Genomic DNA, 19,824 nt, shown 5'->3' with positions numbered 1-19,824 from the left:
GAAATACTTGAGTGTACCCACACCCTTATTTCATGTCTTGTCAGCTGGTCCCTGGCTGAGGTATTGAAACAGGATGGAGCAAAAGTCCCTTGAGAAGTCTTTAGGCATCCCATGCCCTGGAACATGTGATGGCTTGGAGAGAGCATGTTAGGCTGTCATTTTTGAAGTAGTATTGACTGCCCAGGAGTGAGTTACACATTTTGCACCTCTTCAGGTCATAGGAGAACACACCACGCTGGCAATTACATGTAGTTTCAGTGGGGGAACAAGACATCTGTAATTACCGAGTGCAGAACTGACCTAGGCTGGGCTTCAAGTGACAGCTAGATGTGATGTATGGCATGAGGAGCAGCATGAAAGGTGGCAGCAGGCTTTGGAAGAAGGTACTGGCTTGTGGGTATCACTTAAATGTCTCTTATGTGAGCACAACCTTCATCCACGTTTTAAAACTGATCGGTTTCAAACTCTGCTAATCTGAGACATTGACAGCAGAAATAAATATTGAAGCACTCCTACTGAAGGGCTTTGCTCTGACAAGGCTGAGGCGCATTTTCCTGAGGAAGAGGAACTTTTATTCTAGAAATACTGAGTGTCTTTATTCTGACATTAGAGAAAGTTTTAACTTGACTGTGCTCTCTCCATGCAGTATTTGTAAAGCAGTAACTTGTAAGGAACTATGGGAAGATTTGGGTGAATCATTTCTACGTTGCTCTTCAACTACAGAGAACTTGGGAAGGAGAAAGCCAAGTGTGCCTTTTAACCTCAACACCGATCTTCGGAAAGCACTGCAGAGCTAACCCTGCGAAGTTTTAAATAGTCATATGTTAATGCTGTTGTAAAGGGAGAGAGACCTCATCCTGACTGCAGCAGCCTGAAGATTACTCATCTGGAAAAAAAACCCTTTTAGGTGGAGTGCATGATTAAGGGAAGTGGAGTAGACACAGAAATCTGGCCTCCTGTGGGACTCATCAAGAATTTTAGATGAAGATGCAGATGTGTGGGTGTCTGTGCAGTGGCTGAGAGCCTTCCCAGGGAGCGAGCTGTGGTGGGTGGAGGAGGAAACCACACCTCTGTGGCCCAGCACACGAGCAGCCTGTTAGCGAGGGGTATAGGCTGTGAAATCCTGTCCGAGCCCTGCTGTGCTGGGAGAAGAGATCGGCTGGGGGGTTAACGGCCAACGTGAAGAGGAGCGCATCCTTTCTTGGCATGAAAGGGAGGCTGCGAACTGTGGGAAAGGGCTTTTTGTATGGGAATACTTTGTTACCAGCTCTGCACATACTGCTGGGATTTTTTTAATCCCAAGTGTGTACGCTGGGGTGCCATTATCTCTGAAGTGAATGTCATCCCCAGAACTGACTTGGCTTCCCTTAACCCTCTGAAACTACAGCAGCTGGCACAGCGCTGAGGGCGGCGGGGTGCTGGAGCCCTGTTCTACGGAGGTTCCTCCCCAGCCGTTGCTGGTTAGTACCAGAGCACCTTCTGGCAATGTACCCAGGGCGCTACGATCTCGCAGTCTCCGCAGAGGTCAAAAGCGTGGAGGAGCTTTCTAAACTCGCTGCTTTCCAAGGAAAGATGAAGAAAAGAGAAGTCTTGTGCAGCCAAGCAGAGGGGTCAGAGGAGTATACGATATCCGCAAGTTCCCTTGGGAGTCTGTTCCAGCCGCTTCATTTTCTCGGTCTCTTGCAATCCCTGCAAACAAGCTCTCTACATGCTTCAAAGCATTTGTCTCAGTAGGGCGACGCTCCCAGGTTGCAGCTTCATCCCAGGGGCAGCAAGGTGCTTGGCGAGTTAGTCAGGGTTTGAGTCTTGCTGGCTGCAGAAGGATGAGCAGCCGCGGCAGCATTGCCGGGGTGGCTGCTGCAGCGCTCCGTGCCTGCGCTCCGCCGAGCCGGCGCTGCGTGCTGTCAGCCAGCCAGGAGGTGGCGAAGGAGCCAAGAGCCAAAGCCGTTCGTTCTTCAGAGTTAGCTAAAGCCAAAGCAGAAATTGCCCCTTTCAAGAGCGTCTCCTGCAGTGGTTTTTCTTGCCTGCCAGCAAGACAACTGTGGTATCTCTTGGATCTCCTTCAGCATGCTGGGAACAGGCTGACTAGCTGGTGGAGACAGCAAAGATGGGCACAGTTCTGATATTGCAAGCGCAGGAGTGTGCGTGACCCAACCATTGTGTCTCGGGCTTTTTGTAGAGAAAATGGGACCAGGCAAGAATTGTTCTCATAGGAAACTATTTGACCTTATTTATTGTACTTGGCGGGGAACTCTGCAGGGCTGTTTATGTGGTGTTTCCTATTTGTAGCAACATAATTTGATTGAATCAAACTGACTTTAAGGACTCCTCTTTTTTTAATGCCTCACTTGAAAACCACTGGTTGTGCCCAGGTGATGAGGGAATACTTGCTGAGTTATCACAGAATCACAGAATAGCAAGGCTTGGAATGGCCCTCTGGAGCTCATCCCGTCCCACCCCTGCGTGAGCAGGCACCCCCAGAGCAGGGGCACAGGGCCACGTCCAGGCGGGGGGTGAATGTCTCCAGGGAAGGGACCCCACAGCCTCTCTGGGCAGCCTGTGCCCCTGCTCTGGCACCCGCACAGGGAAGGGGTTTCTCCTCATGTTCAGGTGGAACCTCCCGTGTTCCAACTTGTGCCTGTGGCCCCTTGGCCTGGCGTTGGGCACCGCTGAAAAGAGCGCGGCCCCATCCCCCTGACACCCACCCTTTAGATATTTATAAGCATTGATGAGATCCCCCCTCAGCCTTCTCTTGTCCAGGCTGAACAAGCCCAGGTCTCTCAGCCTTTCCCTATAAGGGAGGTGATCCAGTCCCCTGAGCATCTTTGTAGCTCTCTGCTGGACAAAGCTGTGGTCAGCAAAGGTCAAGTTGTGAAACTGTTATTAAAAATGTCTCCTAAGCATAGAAGCATTGCTCCGGTCCCTTGTGTTAATGTTGTGCCTAAGAAGTTTGGTGTTTGCCTCGGACGTTGCAGAGTCGAGTACTGCGGGGCTTAGTCTCATCGGATTAAAGCAACCGATGGCTCTCACCTGGAATTGAAGGAGGCTGTCTAATGTGAGATGGTTTTAAATGCAGCTGAAACCTGTACTTATCAGTCTCATCTGGGGGGAAAAAGCCTCGATGGCAGATCTTGATTTGATACTCCAGAATGCTGCTGCAAGCAGGGCTAGGGGCAGGTTTGATCACTCTTTAATTGGTCTGATTTTGCTGTGCCGATGCCACTTGGCACTGAGTGCTTTGTCATCCTTAACGTGTTTATCTGTATGCTGCCGGTGTGATAGGGAAGCTCTGTTATCCCAACCAGATGGTGTTTCAGTTGCCGGAGTTTTACCCACGGCTGTGCAAGGCGTTAAACCTGGCTCTGCAGGGGCTGCCTTCTTGGGGCAAGAAATCCTTGAAGTGATGGAAATGAGTATTGATGTTAACCCAGACTGAAAAATAAACAACCCCCAAACCGGCGTATATCAGTGCCACGCCACGCAGGAGGAGGGGGTGGCGGCGCAGCCTCCCGAGAACACCCTTTGAGTGCTATAAAGGATGAAGCGCAGGTGAGACCCTGGTAAACGTAGCAAAACCCAGGGCAGCGCTGCAGTCTGGGGCAAGGTGCTTGTGAAACACGGGGCTGCTGCTGCAGGCAGGCGGAGACGGACAGAAATTCCCGCTAGATACGGCTGGGACGTGCCAGCGCTGCCCTTCGCTCCACGGCCGCGACAGGTCTGCGGCCTCCGGGGAACCCGCGCTGGGGCTTGGGGACGGCTGTCAGGTTTGTAAAGCTTTTTGAAGCAAACCTGGAGCAATTTCTGCGAACGCAAAGGGGAGCCGCGGGGAGCAGAGCTCTCCTCCTCCTGCGGGTCCCAAGGACCTGCGCGGGTGATGGTATTTGACCCTCGGGAGCACGCTGCGCCGCGACGTATTGCGGGAAACCGTCACCAAATTTCGCAGCTGGCCCGTGCCTGCCGGTGAGAGGGGCTGGGACACAAGCGATGCAATTACAAGAGTAATTCTTGCAATTATTTGCAGTTGTCGAATTATTAAAATTATTATTGTTTTTACAGAATTATTGTCCTCTTATAGATTGTTCTTCTAATTCCAGAATGAGTGTTGTCATATTCGCGTAATTCTAGAACTATTATCCTGCAATTCTGTAATTATTTTCTTGTATTCCTGCAATTCTAGAGTGATTTTAAAATGTGTTGTTCTTGTGATTCTAGAATAATTTTTGTATTTGTGCAAATCTAGACCTTCTTATGTATGATCCTTGCAAATCCAGAATAAGTTTATTTTTCTAATTCTAGAATTAATTTATCTTATTCTTGCAATCCTAGAATTAATTTCTTAGTCTTGCCATTCTAGACCGAATCTCTTGTTCTTCCTATTCTAAAATAATTTTGTTATCTTATTCCAGCAAATCTGGCATGATTTGATTTTATTCTTGCAATTCTAGAATTATTTTCTGATCTTACTCCTGCAATTCTAGAACGTTTTTCTCACACGTTATCCTTGCAAATCGAGAATTATTTGATCTTCTCATCAGCCATCCTTGCAAATCTACGGTGACTTTCTTAGCTTGTTCTTGCAATTCTAGCGTTATTTTACCTCGTTCTTCCAACTCCAGAAGGATTTTCTTCTTCCATCCTTGCAGTTCTGCAGCGATGTACCCCGGCCCCGCTACCGACCCCCAACACCCCCTTTGTACATCTCCCCCCTCCCCCCGGCTACACCACTAATCACTAATTAGCTCTCGCTAATCACCAACCCCAATTAGCGCCGGCCAATCACCGCACGGCGCTGCGAGGGGGGGGGGCCGAGGCCGCCCGCTCCCGCCTGAGGTGATGGCGGACAGCCACCGCCCCGCCCCCAACGCCGGAAGCGGCGCTGAGTGACAGCTCCGACGACTAATAGAAGGCCGGCGGACGCCTAACCGGCGGCCTATGGGGTGCAGTGACGTGTGGGTGTGAGGCGGCGGCAGCGCGCGCGCGCTGCCTGCGGGAGCGGCGGCGGCGGCGGCGGCGGGAGGGCGGCGGGGAGCGGCGGCCGCCGCCGCCGGGAAGGATGCGGCTGCGGATCTACAAACGGAAGGTGTTGCTGCTGGCGCTGGCGCTGGCGGTGTGCGCGCTGGCGCTGTGGGGAAGCGGTGGGGGAGGCGGCGGGAGGAGGCGGCAGCAGCAGCAGCAGCAGCGGGGCGGTACCGGTACCACCGGGGAGCCGCCGCGGGTCAGCGAGCCCCCGCCCCGCCGCCCGGTCGCTAACGCTTCGGCTGCATCTCCAGTACCGCCGTTGCTTACCGAGAACGGGACGCTGAGTTACCGCTCGCTTATTTACCGGTTGAACTTCGACCAACCGGTGCGGAACGCCGGGCGCTTCCCGGCGCGGGCCGCCGCCGCCGACGTGGTGCTGGTGGTGCAGGTGCACGATCGAGCCGAGCACCTCCGTTTGCTGCTGGAGTCGCTGCGGCGGGCGGCGGGAGTGGAGAATGTGCTGCTGGTGTTGAGCCACGACCTGTGGGCCGAGGAGCTCAACCAGCTGGCGGCACGCGTGGACTTCTGCCCCGTCCTGCAGGTCTTCTTCCCCTTCAGCATCCAGCTCTACCCCCGCGAGTTCCCCGGCCACGACCCCCACGACTGCCCCCGCGACGTGGGCAAGGCGGCGGCCCTGCGCCTGGGCTGCATCAACGCCGAGTACCCCGACTCCTTCGGGCACTACCGCGAAGCTCGCTTCTCCCAGACCAAGCACCACTGGTGGTGGAAGCTGCACTTCGTCTGGGAGCGGGTACGGGCGCTGCGGGAGCACGCCGGGCCTGTCCTCTTCTTGGAGGAGGACCACTACCTGGCGCCTGACTTCTACCACGTCCTCAAAAAGCTCTGGGCCCTGCGTGAGCGCGAGTGCCCCGAGTGCCAGATCGTCTCCTTGGGCACCTACAGCCCCGTCCGTGGCGGCTTCGCCGGCCGCGCCGACAAGGTGGAGATGAAGACATGGAAGTCCACGGAGCACAACATGGGCATGGCCTTTGGCAGAGACACCTACCAGAAGCTCATCGAGTGCACGGACGCCTTCTGCACCTATGATGACTACAACTGGGACTGGACTCTGCAGCACTTGACTGTCTCTTGTCTTCCAAAGTTCTGGAAAGTGCTGGTTCCCGAAATCCCCAGGATTTTTCACACGGGGGACTGTGGCATGCACCACAAGAAATCCTGCAGACCATCCACCCAGAGTGCCAAAATCGACTCTCTCTTGAACAGCAACCAACAGTACCTGTTTCCCGAAACAATGAGTGTCAGCAAAAGGTACTCCATGGCACCCCTTTCCCCTCATGTGAAAAACGGAGGGTGGGGAGATATTAGGGACCACGAACTCTGTAAAAGTTACCGCAGACTTCAGTGAGGATCATTCTCACAGCCTTTTTCTTTTTGAGTTGTTCCATACTGTCTTTTACAGGTACACACGTGTATAAAAAGCATTTATGAGTTGGTTTTTGCTTTAATATGAATAAACATTCTTGTAAAAGGTGTCCCAAAATAGTAATCTTTCATGTTTGGCAACCATGTTTTGGAACCGGGTTACTTGCTGCTGCCGGGCTGCCCACAGCAGCATCGCAGCCCCAGTGCAAAAAGTGACCGCTGCTGTGCTTACAGGGAGGAGGAGGAGGAGACTTGTATTTATGTGCATCTTTTCTGATGCTGGTAGTGCTCTGGTGCAGGGCTTTTTCCCCTCATCGGGGCAGAGCGGTGGTGCCCGTAGCGCCGCACTGGGGGTGGTGAGGCACAAGCGAGGGGACCAAGCCCTCCCGAGCTCCAGCCCCGGTGGGAGCCGGGCTTCGCACACCACCTTCGCCGGCGGTACCGGCACCTCCCGCCGTCCCGCTCGAGCTCGCCTCATGCCTGATACCTGCGTCCTGGTTTGGTTGCGATGTGTTGGTGAATATATGAAGGAAAAGAAAAAAAAAAATCATTGTTTTTACTACAATGTAGATAAATATATGATTATTTTTTTTTTAGTTCTGCCGAAATAAAAATCAGTTGTTTTGTAATACCAGAGAAGTTCTTGATTCTCACAAAAAGATGATGTCATCTTATGTTGCTAGAAGGAGTCAGGACCGGGGGTGGGGTGGTATCTTTAATCCAGAGGGCTGAACACATGCCATCACCCGTTCTAACAGTGTGTATTTAACTTCATTAATTTTTTACTGATACTAATTGAGGCAGAATAGAGCAACAAATGTGTGGCATGACACTGCTTTTGTTTGGATCACAAAAAAGTTTGCTTTCAAATCAGTCAGCTGGGTAAAGCAACCAGTAAAAATTATTTCTGTGTAATGGAAACACACTGAACTGGAGCTGAAAGCCGTGAACGGGGAGAGCGGAGCCGTTCGTTAACACCAAACACTTCCTTGCCTGTTTTAAGTCTAGCAGTACGGCTGCTTTAATGGCACTCTGCTTTAAAGCACAACTGGTAGCAGCAGCGCACAAGCAGCTTTCTGTAGAACAGAGAAGTATGTTAGAGAAAGAAAATACTACGCTATGGTGACAGACATGCGATATGTAGAGGTAGATTTTATGCTGAGAGATTTGGAGAGAAAAAAAAAAAGCTTCATTTTTTAATTAGAGAAACAAGGTTGGTGCACTTATGATACTGGCTACAAGAGTTACTCATGAACGGAAGGGCATGCGGCAAGGCTTTCCTTTTACCGCCATTTGTCACCTACTTTATGGGTTGTGAATATATTGGTTAAATGTTCATTTGAGAGAGCGCCAAGTTTTGTGAAATACTGCAAGAGGTACACAGATGTTTATTTTGACTGCAATAAGTTGTTCTCTTTTTCCAGGGGTAATTTAACTGCCACGATTTTGTACTTTGGTACTTGCTCCGTTTTCATAGTTCGACAAAGTCAGGGCTGATGCTGGAAGAGCTGTGCCTGTGCCTCAGCCCCTCGATACCTCCCACAACGAGCTGCGTGACAGTGACCGAGCTCATCGGGGTTAAACTTAACCCAGCAAACCGCTTACCCTCCTTCAGCTGGGTCAATGCTGCACTGGCTGGCGTAGAGGGTAGGGGCAGATGCTTCTGGCAGTGGTGGCTTCCGCTGAAGTTACAAAAGTAAAGCTCACACGACACACCCCCACTGCAAGCGCTTGCATTTAACATAGAAATATAAAAGGAATTCCAGAGGAACCAGGAAAGTCTAATTTAAGTTTATTCTAAAGCGCGTTCGTGTCTTGTACAACTTAAAACAGAAGTTATTTCAGAAACAGTGAGAAGGGGAACTGAAAGTTTGTTATTGTTAGATATGTTCTTTTGGTTATCACACTTCTAAGCGACGAACCAGCGAACAGCACGCTGAAGCCCACAGGGAACTGTTTTTGAAAAGTAAACCTAATCTGGGTAAAATGAATCCATTTTACAAACTGTAAATACTTAGTAGCAGTCGTGCAACAAGACAGGATGTTTTTAGTGTGCGGTTGAATTTGTTCGGTTGAGAGGCTGGGGTACGTTTGGATGCCATGTTTTGAAGTGACGTACTAGGACTGAATACATGGTATAAATGTTGATTATTTCTAGGAGAGTAATTAGAACTTCTCTGTGTAATTAGAAATTTCATTTAATTGCTAAAAATCAGTGCAAGCCTAATCCTGCATCTATCACAAAATGAAAGGTTTGAAAAATTATGAATACTGCTCATTTCTAGGTGGACTAAACACAGCAATTCCTGAGGGAGCCATTAGAAAAAGGCTATATACAAATACTCCCTGTAATGTAGCAAGAGACTAAGATAGTTATATAAACAATAAAGGTGCGTTTTCTTCCAAGAGCTCAGATTCACCTTCAGCTGCATCTTTCTTACAAGTAAAACTACTTGAGCCCATACATGTGATTAGAAAACTCAGACCTGTTAACTTCAAAAATTATTAACAACGTAAGTATTCTAAGTTGACATGTAAACAAAACTGTTTCAGTAGGAACCTGTGTTCTACTCTTAGCCCTGAAGTCATAAACCAGCACATGGAAACCACAATAAGCATCAAACAGAAGGAAATCCTAAAATAATTAAAGTAGTCCAATTCAAATCCTGAAATAATTAAACTAGTCCAATTCATACAGCAAAGAATTCTGAAACGTGACCGGGCAGTGCGTTACATGATCCCTAATGACCTGCACGCTCCCATCCTGCGTGTTCACTTCTTGGAGAACTGGGGAGGCTGGTCTGCTGCGTGAGCTGCGCTGGTTCCCCTGTGCCGACCCTGCGGGTGCAGCTGCTTCATCCCCTTCTGCTTTCGCCTGCCCCTCCAGCAGAAGGCCGGCTTGTTTTTCAGAGTCTGTGGCCACGGCCGTTTCGCCTACTGTGACAGCACTTTCTAAATCTGGTTCCTTTCTCCTAGATTCGCCAGGAATCGCTGAACTGGTGTCAGAAGGTTCATGCTGCAAACAATGGTGTGAACTACAACCTACTTTTCCTATTGTTTCAGCTGCTGCAAAAGATCTGGAAGTTTTGTTGGTTTCTGTAGCACGTTCTTCTTCAACTGTGTCAGCTGCAGTACAGTTTGTTTCTGCCTTTGCTGGGGGGTAGCCGCCGTTTGTCTTTTCAGTGAAATCTCCTCCTGAGCTGCTAAGTGCTTGTTCTTTTCCGTCACATTCAGAATGGACTGCTTCCTGCGACTGTGGAGAAAATAAATTAATTGTTTTATAGTTGAAACGGACTGGGCACACAAAACTGCTGTGAAGACAGGCCAAGACACCTGTTTCTCCAACGTCTACTTCCAGAAAGCCAAGTCAGTACGGTGCTGAGGTTTTCCTGGTCTTGTACCACGCGTGGGAATGAGTGGCAGGGAGGCTGTTTGCCTCCCGAAGGTTTCCTCTGCAGTAGGAAATGCTGCTGGGCTGCTGCCAAATGGCCACAGCCTCCATCACGATTAACAGCAGGGAAGACCAGCGACTCACTACACCCTGGCTGTGGTTTTCTAGAACTCAGGGGCCACAAAATCAGCTAAGGGATCTAAACTCTCATTGCGAGAAGTGTGTTTTAACCTTGCAATTAGGGAAATTACCATCCTATCATATGTGAAAGGTGTAACCAGTAAGCAAGCTGTCTTTCTCAACTGGCCTAAGTGAGCTAATCCAGGAGTTGCTGTGGTTTGTCTCAGGAGAGTATGAAGTGTGAGACCCAGTGCTGTCTAAACAGCAGTTACCCAATTTAACCATTAGCCATTAACTGCTTTGGAAAAAAACAGCTGGTAACTCGTATGTCCCTACCAGTGGACCATGAGGATCAGCCAGGCACCTGTCCACAAGCAGCTGGATTCATGGATTCAAGGACCGAGTCGCTCTCTCACACACCCAGCCCTCTCAGACCCCAAAACCACTGCTCACTCCATCAAGAAACAAAAGCAACACTAGTAAGTCCTTCTCAGCCCTGCACAATTCTCCCACATGAATGTGTGAGTGATTTAAGATATCTTAGCTTCCTTTTCTCAGGTACTGAAACAGCCACATTTGCTCTCCAACAACCTGAATTTTAAATTTTTATGTACAAGCCATACTAGCTGCAGAAGTTAAGCCTGTCAAGTAATGCTGGAGCCACTATCTTTAGGACAAACTCCTCAGTCCTCCAGCATAGTTCCAGAGGTCACATGCTTCATCTGAACTTGCTTTCCAAGAAGCCGTCTACACATTAACTGTATCTGCAGTCTCCAGTTTACGGCCACAGAAGTAACCTGATTGCCCCTGCATGTTATCTTTCCATGTTTCCTTTAAGAAAAGTTTTAAATGGATTTCTGATGCAGTGTCTACCAAGAAATCCCAGTTGATTTGGGGGTTTTACCTCACATTTTCCTCTTTACAAAACCAGTATTTTGTTTTCATCTGTCTGTCTCCTGTTTTGCAAAGGGAGATCATTCACGTCCTGCTTGACTAACTCAGGTGCCTCTTGACCAATCTGATCTCCTATGACCAGGTGACCCGCTTAGTGGATGAGGGAAAAGCTGTGGATGTGTCTGCCTGGGCTTTAGTAAAGCCGTTGACACTATCTCCCACAGCATCCTCCTGGAGGAACTGGCTGTTCATGGCTTGGAGGGGTGGACTCTTCGCTGGGTAAAAACTGGCTGGATGGCCAGGCCCAAAGGGTGGTGGTGACTGCAGTTAAATCCAGTTGGTAGCCAGTCAAGGGGAGTTCCTTGGGGCACAGTGTTGGGGCCAGTCTTGTTTAATATCTTTATCAGTGATCTGGGTGAGGGGACGGAGTGCATCCTCAGTAAGTTTGCAGATGACACCAAGTTGGGTGGGAGTGTTGATCTGCTCGAGGGCAGGAAGGGTCTGCACAGGCTGGATCGATAGGCCAAGGCCCACTTATGGGGTTCAATAAGGCTCAGTGTCAGGTCCTGCCCTTGGGTCAGAACAACCCCATGCAACGCTACAGGCTTAGGAAAGAGCAGCTGGAAAGCTGCCCAGCAGCAAAGGCCCTGGGGGTGCTGGCTGGCAGCCGGCTGAGCATGAGCCAGCAGTGCCCAGGTGGCCAAGGAGGCCACCAGCCCCCGGGCTTGTGTCAGCACTGGTGTGGCCAGCAGGAGCTGGGCAGGGATGGGGCCCCTGTGCTCAGCACTGGGGAGGCCCCACCTCAAATGTTGAGCTCAGGTTTGGGCCCCTCAGGACAAGAAGGGCCTTGAGGGGCTGGAGCGTGTCCAGAGAAGGGCAGCGGGGCTGGGGCAGGGTCTGGAGCACAAGTGTGCTGGGGAGCAGCTGAGGGAGCTGGGGGGAGGTTAGCCTGGAGAAGGGGAGGCTGAAGGGAGACCTTATCGCTCTCTACATCTAGCTGAAGGGAGGTTGTAGTGAGGTGGGGGTTGGTCTCTTCTTCCAAGTAACAAGCAATAGGACGAGAGGAAATAGCCTCAAGTTGCACCAGGGGAGGTTTTAGGTTGGATATTAGGAAAGATTTCTTCACCTAAAGGGCTGTCAAGCACTGGAACAGGCTGCCCAGGGAAGTGGTTGAGTCACCATCCCTGGAGGTATTTGAAAGACAGGTAGACATGGTGCTTAGGGGCATGGTTTAGCGTGGACTTGGCAGTGTTGGATTAACAGTTGGACTTGATCTTAAAGGTCTTTTCCAACCTAAACAATTCTATGATTCTCTGATTTTAATCCTGTGGCAGACTTCAGAAACACCCTACCTTGCATCCTTGATATAGACAGGGTGACTGAGGAAGAAGGGTGGCCTGAATGAGACCTTAAACATTACAAGCAGTAAATTTGAGACCAGCTTTTAAGATGAATAGTCCTATGTTTAATTATCCGCACAATAGGAAACCACCAAGTACTTGAACACTTGGACCAAATAAAGATAATGAGACCTAGTTCTTCACAGACAAAATCCGTGAGGTTTTCTCTGTCTGTGTGACGAGGCAGAGGGAGTAAAGCAGTGGCCGTGACTGAGCACCCTCTGTCCCTCTTAAGGAGCCCTTTCCAATTCCGCTCCCAGCAGCCAGGTTCTCTGCCTCTCCACTCCCTCCTGGCCCCAAGTCCCTCCAGGTAAGTTCACTTCTGGACCAAACACCTTGAAAGGTGTCTGTGAAAAAGATGGCATGCTTTAACTGTGGGCTCCAGCACATGAATCCCAAACTTCTGGGTGTTTGAAGGACATGGATTATTCATTTCTTTACTCTGGTTTTGTTCTGATGACATCTGCCATGATTTGTTTGCAGTGTGTTGTCATCAGCTCTGACCTGAAAGCACTTAGGGTCCCTCTGAATACTAGATAGTTACTTAGTAATTTTTTTCTTTTAACACCAGTGAGACATTTAGTGTGTGGGTGCCATCCTCTATTCCTGCAAGGAGAATGCACTGTCTTTAACAATTGTATCATAGTTCTCCAACTTTCCAATGAAATATAGGAGGTTTCAATCCCTTGGTAACATTAAATGGCACAAACGTGAACCTGTTTCTAAAGCTGACATTTATGCTTGCAGGCACCCCCTACTCCATGGTTTTCCCCGCTATATCAAGACAAAACAGGAACAAAGGTGTTTTGGTCAGATTTGATACAATCTTACTGAAGTACATTAATCAGTCCGCAATATGTTCTACTGCCAGAGAGATCCTTACCTTCAGCATGATTTGAATTCTCTCCTCAGTAACATCAAGCACTTCAATTAACGGCTGACTTTCCAGTGCTGATTGGGAGCGTGAGGAAGGGCATAAAACAGTGCCTAGAAATCCATCAATGTTTTCTTCACTGACAAACAATCTTTCCTAAAGAAAAGAAAGAGCAGGTTATGTTCTTTTCATACTATACTTCAGCAGTATTGGAGCAAGAAATGCACTCCAAACAAAGCCAGGACACTGATTCACAAGTTCCACAGCACGCTTACATCTTGACAGAGAAATTCTAAGCCAGACGTTCAGAAGTAATGATGTGAAATGAAGACCAGTGCTTAGCTCATTTTGACTGAAAGTACAGATCTGCATCATACACAAAGATAAGAGACATATGTTTTCTCTCTTTCAGTATGTGAGTAATATATAGATTTAGACTCCCTCTGAGGAATGATTTGCAACAACGTTGTTCCACCCTACTCACCTGTCTTAACATCAGGAAAGCGTTATGCTTTTATGGATTTGTTCCAGTGTCTTACTTCAGGAAAATGCAAACACCTTCTTGGCCTGTCACTGCAGGATCTTTGAATCCTCAGGCCTCAAGATCAGACCTTCTAAAGTAAAGGCTATGAAACATGCTTGGCTATATCCGTTTCACGGATATCCACCCACAGAGGCCTCTCAGATCTCCATTTAGGCAGGCGTAAACACCAGTTGGAAGAAATGCAGAGGTATCCACAGGTACAGATGACAGCCTGGGACATGTTTTGAGGCTGTTAATATGCAGTTCACAAACAACGTGAAACACGTTGCTACAGGTTTAAAGATTTAAATCAGTCACAGGTAATTAAAGGTCCTAGAATACATCCTAGAGGGGCTGTTTCCCAAGAACTGCAGAGCTTTCCCTGTCCTCATATTATTCCTAAATCACCTGCTGTAGGCCGTAGGTAAGGACAGACGTTGGCACAATAAAAATGGTCTAACCTAGAGGACTATTCTTATGTTCTGTGAATTACCTTCCCCGTTTAACAAGGAACTGTTTAATTGGAAATAGCAGGGAAGAGTTGCAAACCTTCTACTTTAAGTCATACTTATAAATTTCTCAGTCCAGTTCTACCCTCTTGTCAACCCAATGAAAGGTAAATTTAATTATCGCTGACATCTTGCGGACTGAGAAGCAAAAAGGCAATTCTGCACATTTTGCCCCCCTGTGGATATAGCCTTATGCACAGCCAGATGCCACGCTGTGTCTAAGGTACAAACTTTTAACTGACATCTTAAAAAAAAATCTGTATGGGAAAAGTAAAACAGTGGAGTATTTTTTCACTATTTAAATTAGAAATCACAATATGGAAAGTCATAACATACCTATTGCTGGTTTTCAAAACCAGAGTTTTGGAATTAATTCAAAACTGAATTCATTTTCTATCCAGAAAGATTTCAATCCAGGCAAACAACCAACATCGGATGCTGAGGCAGTTTGTGGAAAGATTAAACTACAGAAGGGTGGCCTTGACAGAAAACCCTCTAGTAACACACCCACTCCTTGCATTTTTGTATATAAGTACTTATTCCCTTGTGTTGCATCCTTTCTTGCCTGCCAGAGAGGGACCCTGCCAGTGCTTTAGCTTTGTAGAAATATTCTGCAGAGTTTAAGAGAAGGTGTCAGAGTAAAGAAACAAGGCAGGGAATACAGACATAAAAATCTGTGCAGCACCAAAACTCCCACAAGCTCATGAACTAGATTCACAGGCAAGGTTTTGGGCAGCACAGGAGATACATTTCCACCTCCATCAAGTATCGCTTCACCCACGCATCACAGACAACAGCTCTGCTTCCCTTCCGCGGGGTTTTTGGCACACTGCCCAGCGCAACGGCGGTTCAGCCCATCCTGGTACCCTGCCTTTGCTTCAGAGGAAAGCGCAGCAAAGCACCCTCTGCTCCAGCACGACAGCTCTTCCCCCCAGCTGATAAACTTAAGTCACCTGCCAGTAATTCACCTTTAGCTGACACCTCCACTCCTTCACTCCCACATTTTCATTTTAAGAGCAAGAAAGTTTTCCTAAAAGCTGGAGACTTGCCATTACAGTGAGGGTTCAAACATAAATAAATAAATAAATGGTGTTTGTTCGTCTTTTCCTCCAAAATAACTGCTACAAGGTCTCCACATCTCGAGACCCCACTTGGGAAAAGAACCAACCTGGGATTTGGGGCTTAGCAACCTTCCTTCAATTCTTTCTCCTGGACTACTGTGACTGTGAGCAAGTCTCTTTGTCTCCAGTTTTCCTACATAAAATGAGGAAAATGAATTTTTTTCCTCTGAGCCTCCATTTATTTTGTCTAGTTTGTTTTGTCTTTGGTGAAAGGACTCGCTCACTGTGCATTTTTGCTCTTAAAGTCAGTACCTGACCTTCCTCATGTCCATAAGCAGCATAATAACAACAAGAAATCACAGGTACAGGAACCAGGAGAGGAGATGCTTGAAAAGCCAACAGGTAATGAAAACTTTTCATTGCTAGGTCTAAATATTGCAAATCATATCCCTAAATTGCTTTGTGTGAAGCAACTTTAACCACTGGGTCACTTGTAGACGCTGCAGAGCCATTGGCTCCGAAGTCAGCGCTGTGGTGAAACAGCAGCAGTGGCAAAGGCAGCGTCCCACAGTGGGGCGCAGCGCCCAGCGTCCCACAAAACGCAGGAATGGTTTCATGGAGGTCCTTCTGAAATAGCAGGAGGCGGTTTACACACACTAAAGCAGAGATACAACAAAGAAAGCCAGGAAGCCCCTTAGGAGAGAACATGAGGTTGAGGGAGCTCCGTAGAGAAACTGCCTCCCCAGGTACGGGGTGCGAGTGCCAGCGCTGTGCGTCAACCGTGGCTACGAGAAGAGACAGACAGTTTGTCTTCAACAGAACTTCACGCTTCGGCAACAAACCCAATAAATCTTTCTGAAGGTTTGTTTCCCGGATTAAAAGCAAAATAATTTATTTTCCTTACAGAAAATTTTGTTTAAAAAAACCTGAATGGAAGGTCTATTGATCGGTACTTTACAGGTGGATAAAAAGTAACTGCTTGTGATGATGTTCTTATCATTTTAACTAGTTACTATAAACCAGTTTGACCAGGTTTCATACCAGCTCGACACCATATTCCCAGAACACTACACTTACATTTCAAATTAGTATTTAAAACTTTATCACGGCACTACCAAGTGGCCCGCCATAAATCATGGACCTTGTACCATATGCACAAGCAATGCGGTTTGTTATCAATATAATGATTATCACTAGCCTGTTCAGACAGCCAGCAACTGTGATTCAGACTTTGCATTCATGGTGAGTATACGCTGAAGCTTTTATATTACTGCAGATGTTATCAAACACAGACCTTGGCAAAAAATGATTCAGGAATTTATTTGAAAGTCTGTTTGCTCTGGCTTGGAAGAGCAGCAAAGGACAACCATCTGAGATTATTTCAGTCATCCTGTAAAATAATTCATCGGTTTGCACAGTTTATTTTCTGATATTTATTATACTCTCTTAGCAATTTAGAATTAAATTTGTTTTTCCCTGCACATACTGTCATCTGCTGTTTAGTACACATTTGTTTTTCCCTGTGACTAAACTGAGACCAAATTAACATAAACGTTAGCAGGAATGACTTTGGTTTCTAGAACACTTCATCATTCAAAACCGTCCTCTTATTGCACAGCACTGACAGTGCACAGCAGCAGCAACACTGGCAGAAACAGCGCAAAGCCAGTCACTCCATGGCTGCCATTAGCACTCAAATAGTTTGTTCTGCATTGCTTTATCCAAACTTATAGCCAGTTACCATCCAGAGTTACCTCCCACATAGGCTGCAACAGTTTTAAAAGTGGGACAGGTTTCAGGCTTAAGTTATTTGCATGAATTCTGTAATGAGAAGCTGATGCCAACATGGAAAAGGACTTGAATCTAGGGGCTTCTTGGCCTCTCAGTTTGTAAGGTCCCATTGCAAACCAGCTCGACGTGAGAATTTGTAGCTCAGAGTTTTGGTGAATGAAGGTACCTGTACTGGGGGTAAAAACTTTTATAAGGTATTTGTTACTGCAAAGATTAAACAGCAAAAAATAAGCTTTCATGGGCTTAATCAGTAGGTTAATAATGTTTCCCGACATAACTGTTTTGTGTATGCACGTTATTCCCATAATGCATCAACCAATTAAAGGCTATTTAGAAAATAGTTTGTTTTATAGCAGAAGCAAACTAATTATGTTTCTTAATGTAGTTTGGGAAAGAGATTACTTTGAAAAAAATTCAAACAATAAGTTTGTTCTGTTCTCTGTTTCTGTCCTCTTCTGACCTCCCAAAAATCTTGCCAAGAGTCCTGAAACTCTGAGCACAGAATTAACTGAACCAAAAATAAACTGGTTTAGGATTGCGCACAACAGTCCTAGTTTCTAGCATCATCATCTAAGAAGTGACCCCTAACTGTTATATTAACTCCTTAGAGTAGCTTGGGAGTTGAAAATTTTAACCCTGACTTTCAAAGAAAGCAATGGAACACAAAATAGCTTGGAAATTAGGGCAAAACCTAGATGCAGCAGTACAGCCAGCCAGACTGCCGCAGCCAGCTGAGACCCAGCACCTCTGCTTGGACTTGTGAGCATAGCGCACCATCCGTTCGGCTCTCCAGTACAGATTTCTCCCTGAAAGGCAGCATAGGCTTAAAACGTCAATGTATCTTACACTTCCCAACACAGCTCTCTAGGTTTCATGCTTGGCTGACTCTCAAACCAAGAAATATATTTATCCACAAAGGCCCTAATTCTAAGCTCACCCAGCATGAGGACAGCCCCAGCACAGCCCAGGCCGCGTGCCCACAGCAGCACATCCAGCCCACAGCCCTTTCCACATGCTCTCAGCGCTGGGAGCAACGTAGCTCTGCCACCCACAGTTGACTTTTCCAGCAAATACGTGGCCTCTCGGCAGCCCCACGCCACGTGTGTGTCCAGTGTGGCTGCAGAGCATGGGACCTGTCGGAGCACAATAGACCTGACAGCGCATACAAGACAAATGCAGTGTTCAATGAGATAATTAGAAGATTAATTACAAAGACTGACAGCCCCTCTGTTGAAAAGACAACTAAAATTGATATTGTTCCCATGGGGGTTTTTTGTGTAAACAGGTCACAGCAGGTGTTTGTCTTGGAGGAACAGCCCCACAGCATACCTGTTGCCAAAGCAGAAGTCCAGGGGTTAGAAAACAACACGTGACGGTACGTGCGGCAAGCAGAGGTCACAGGGCTTCGGCATCATTTACTGGCTGCTTTCTGAAGGAAAAAAGCAACAACAGCTTCAAAAGGATCTCCTTCAGAAGGCGCTGGTAGCTGTGCCAAGCAGCAAAATCACACATCTTTTTTTATACTCAGTAACACACCCATCTAAAACATTCTCCATGAAGGCATCAGCATTCACACAGAAGTTAGACACAGCTTTCACATCACTATGCAATTCCCTTTTAGATACCTGTGTTAAGTAATCCTCACAAACAGCATAACTCATGTTTAATTCAAATTATTAACTAATCAAGAATGTTTAGTATAATATTTTTTGTACTGTAAATGTTAAAAAACCATAATCTCAATGCATAGTAAAGCAGAAGAAAAGCTGCTCCCTGCCGTTCTCTGGAGCCCCGTGGAGGTTTACGTGAGTTAAATCTTAATATTCTCCATAACAGCTTTTATTATAAAAGGAATGGGCTGATGGCAGCAATTCCCTCCCCAGCAAGAGGAACCCCAGGAGGGACGCGCTGACCAGGAGGGTGAGCACACATCCTCTGAACAAAGTCATTCCAGTCCTCTGAGAAGGGCGGGAAGGGTGTGGGTCAACATGAAAGGGAATGATTATTTTAACCAATCTTTCTAATCACATGAAAATAAGCACACATGACCCCAAAACTGCAGGCAGAATTAATTATCTACTAAACGTGTTTCACATGCTGGTATAACTGAGCCCCCGAGTTTCAGTAGTTCAGATACACCCACCAGAAAACTGCTTTTTGTTTCTGTTAAGAATTGAGCCACATTTAACCCCAGGAGACCAAATACTAAAGGACAGTACTTTATGAAGGCATGATTTCATTAATTGTCCAACTCCAGCTCTGCCGTAAACCAGGACATTCTGGGACATGTTGTTCTCAGAAGCCTTGCCTGGCAGGCTTACAAATTTTATTAATGGTTATTTAACGCTCAACCATTCCTTTTCGTTCATTCCCTAGGCTCTTTTGTCTTAAAATGAAGGGAGAACTCTGCAATGCAGGAGTTTCCTAGGCCTGAGCTTCCAGGATTTAAACAACTGGAAGTGAGAAAGGTAGAAGGCATTAGTGGATGAACTGCGATAAAGAGTAATAGCGGGAGCATAGCCCACAGCTGATCCTTCAAGGCAAAAAGCAGAGGGTGAAGGAAACTTCCTCAGGTCATAGGCCTCCATTCCCCTGGAAAAACAGGGCCTGGAGCAGGCCCTATAGAAAGATCAACGCTGCGTGGTCTCTGGTACAGCGATTGAGCACAAGGCCAGTGACAAAAGGTAACTTTTAAAGCCCTGAAATATCTGACCCTCCTCCAGGAAGTCCAAAGTTACAGGATCTTTATTTTTGTAGGATTTCTGGCCACCATAACAAGTTTGGACATTAACAAGTGTGGACGTTATGGTTTAGCCAAGGAGCAAAATGACTCGGAGAGAAAGGGAAGCAATGGCTGCG

At 47.3% G+C, this 19,824-nt stretch overlaps 2 protein-coding genes across 2 annotated transcripts in view; one reads left to right on the top strand and one right to left on the bottom strand.

Moving 5' to 3' along the window:
• The first annotated feature begins 4,979 nt into the window (after positions 1-4,979).
• On the top strand, positions 4,980-6,512 carry MGAT2 (alpha-1,6-mannosyl-glycoprotein 2-beta-N-acetylglucosaminyltransferase). Its single transcript, XM_064461186.1, has one exon. The coding sequence runs from the start codon at positions 5,054-5,056 to the stop codon at positions 6,383-6,385; it is 1,332 nt and encodes a 443-aa protein (XP_064317256.1). The 5' UTR covers positions 4,980-5,053; the 3' UTR covers positions 6,386-6,512.
• Positions 6,513-8,182: 1,670 nt separating this feature from the next.
• The window catches only part of DNAAF2 (dynein axonemal assembly factor 2), a 16,494-nt gene continuing 4,852 nt past the window's right edge, over positions 8,183-19,824 (bottom strand). The window contains exons 2-3 of the mRNA XM_064461185.1: positions 13,091-13,237; positions 8,183-9,655 (exon numbers count right to left, since the gene is read on the bottom strand). Of these exons, the coding sequence (XP_064317255.1) occupies positions 9,083-9,655; positions 13,091-13,237 (720 nt within the window). The 3' untranslated portion in view covers positions 8,183-9,082. The remainder of the gene's footprint in view (positions 9,656-13,090; positions 13,238-19,824) is intronic.

Source organism: Phalacrocorax carbo, chromosome 9 (genome assembly GCF_963921805.1).
Source record: "Phalacrocorax carbo chromosome 9, bPhaCar2.1, whole genome shotgun sequence".
NCBI classification, from domain to species: Eukaryota; Metazoa; Chordata; class Aves; order Suliformes; family Phalacrocoracidae; genus Phalacrocorax; species Phalacrocorax carbo.
Note: the sequence above shows the minus strand (reverse complement) of the source record. Positions and strands in the feature narration are given on the sequence as shown.

Coding starts and splice junctions, on each gene's coding strand:
- MGAT2 (XM_064461186.1), top strand. CDS start 5,054: ATGCGGCTGCGGATCTACAAACGGAAGGTGTTGCTGCTGGCGCTGGCG.